The sequence below is a fragment of the Marmota monax genome, unplaced genomic scaffold, assembly GCF_021218885.2.
Source record: "Marmota monax isolate L192 unplaced genomic scaffold, Marmota_monax_Labrador192_F-V1.1 WCK01_AAM20220418_F8-fsc00062, whole genome shotgun sequence".
Classification (NCBI taxonomy): domain Eukaryota; kingdom Metazoa; phylum Chordata; class Mammalia; order Rodentia; family Sciuridae; genus Marmota; species Marmota monax.
In genome coordinates this window covers 11,574,624-11,576,795 of record NW_026695221.1, presented here as the reverse complement: position 1 = coordinate 11,576,795, position 2,172 = coordinate 11,574,624, and the positions used below count along the sequence as shown (strand labels likewise).

Sequence of the window (2,172 nt, the reverse complement as noted above, 5' to 3'; positions counted from 1 at the left end):
TCTCAAGTATCCATAAGACTAAGTCATGGTCCAATAAAGTTCACAGTACTATTACAGGTGTGGGGCTAAAATTCTAGAACAAAAGTCATTTATTCTTTACAAGATTGAATAATTCTGGAAATTTTTACTTTACCACACCACAATTTTTATCTTCACTCTCTGTCTTTCAATACAGGAATAGGAAATTAAAAAAAACCTTAAAATAGGACATGGATCAACAAAATTATGTCAGAAATTTAATAAAACTAACTTGCTAAGCATCCAAACCCTTAGGTTTTCTTGATGGAGAAGACATATAAGAAAAAATAACAGATAGTGTTACTTATAGATAAGAAACACATTAGCCCAGTATCTCCATCTGGTGGATGGAGCCATATTTAGATGAAGGATGGGTCTCAAATCCAAGAATAAGTTCTACCGGTTACACTGCATTATTTCATTAGAAATATTCAGATATTTCATTAGAAATTCTACCCAGGCTGTAGGATAAAAGATGAAGAAAAGGGAAGAACAACAGAAGGAAGGTAATCAGGAATAACCAGAAGTAGAAACAAAGATCCAGCAATGGATACTGGAACCAAAGCATTCCCCGAGGCTCAGCTCAGCTAGTTATCCTCTTCAGGGTTCTCTTCAAAGCAAGTTTGACATCCTTGTTCCTGAGACTGTAAATGAGGGGATTCAACATGGGCACCACAAGAGTGTAAAACACAGAGAAAAATTTCCCTTGGCCCATAGACCCAGAAGATGATGGCTTAATATGAGTGAGCAGCCCAGATCCGTAAAAGAAGCCAACAGTTACTATGTGAGAACCACAGGTGCTCATGGCCTTGGACCAACCCTTACCTGAGGACATATGAATGATATTATAAAGGATCAAACCATAAGAAATTAAGATAATGAGGCTGGATACAATGACAACAGTTGCCACAACAACAGAACTTACAAGCTCATTGGAGTATGTATCACTGCAGGAGAGATGAAGAAGGGGGAAGATATCACACATGTAATGATTGATGATGTTGGAATCACAAAACCTGAGCCTCATCATGCACCCTGTGTGCACCATGGCACCAGCAAACCCCATCAAGTAAGAACCCAACATCAGCAGAGAACAGACCCTAGGGGACATGACCACCCTGTACAGCAGAGGCTGACAGATGGCCACATAGCGATCATAGGCCATGGCTGTCAGCACATAGCACTCTGAGTGGACAAAAAAGCAGAAGAAAAATAGCTGAGTCATGCATCCTATAAAGGAGATGATGTTCCTCTCCAAAACAAAGCCCATCAACATTTTGGGGGTGAAGACAAATGAATAACAGAAATCAATGAAGGACAAATTGAAAAGGAAAAAGTACATGGGGGTGTGAAGGTGTGAATTCAGGAAAATTAGATTAATTAAGCTCATGTTTCCCACCACAGTGACAACATAGTTCACCAAGAACAGGAAGAACAGGGGCAGCTGCAGCTCAGGTTGGTCTGTTAATCCCATAAGGATGAACTCTGTAACGGAGGAGTCATTTTCCATAGCCATTGCTTCTGGAGTAGGATCCATAGAGGCAAGAGTAGAAGATGCTGTTAACAATGAATTTCAAATCCTTGACCCCAGAAGTAGAGCAGGAGCTGCTGGTTTCCATGTTCAAGGTTGTCTGAAGTCACACAGCAAGACCTCCAAAGAGCAAGACTTCCTATGTTGATCCTTGAGAAGTTTCCATTTCCCTCCTGGTTCTCCCACCCCTGATGTTTCTCTGTCCAAGAATAATGCTGGCTGATCTCCCAGCATCTTCTCTCCTCAGTCTACTCTAAGAATTAGGAATGAAAAGAGATAAAAGTAAGTGGTGTTCCAGAATCTGTGACTTATATAGATTTAGACTTGCAGGTAAATTGTCAACACAAGTATGATTCAGTGCTCAATTAGTTCCCCTGGATGCCTCACTATCATAAACCTTAAGGCCCCTCATCACCACCATCCTCAGGGGAGACAAAATTTCTGGGGCTGAGGAGGTAATTATCAATCAGCTCAGATCTGACCATGACATGCAAGAATAAGTCCTCAGGGAAAATGACATAATTTGTATCTAAGAATATCTCCAGAAGTTTCTCTCACTTGCAAAAAAAAAAGTAAAACAACAGCTCTGTAATGGGACTTCAAATTGTCACCTCACTCAGATG

General features: G+C 40.5%; 1 protein-coding gene across 1 annotated transcript; it reads right to left on the bottom strand.

Moving 5' to 3' along the window:
* Positions 1-601: 601 nt before the first annotated feature.
* On the bottom strand, positions 602-1,534 carry LOC124085201 (olfactory receptor 143-like). The gene has a single exon (XM_046432748.1). It carries the CDS (start codon positions 1,532-1,534, stop codon positions 602-604), a length of 933 nt encoding a protein of 310 aa, XP_046288704.1.
* Between the last annotated feature and the right edge of the window lie 638 nt (positions 1,535-2,172).

What these genes read in the sequence shown, in the direction of transcription:
- LOC124085201 (XM_046432748.1), bottom strand. Translation starts at nt 1,534, where the DNA reads ATGGCTATGGAAAATGACTCCTCCGTTACAGAGTTCATCCTTATGGGA.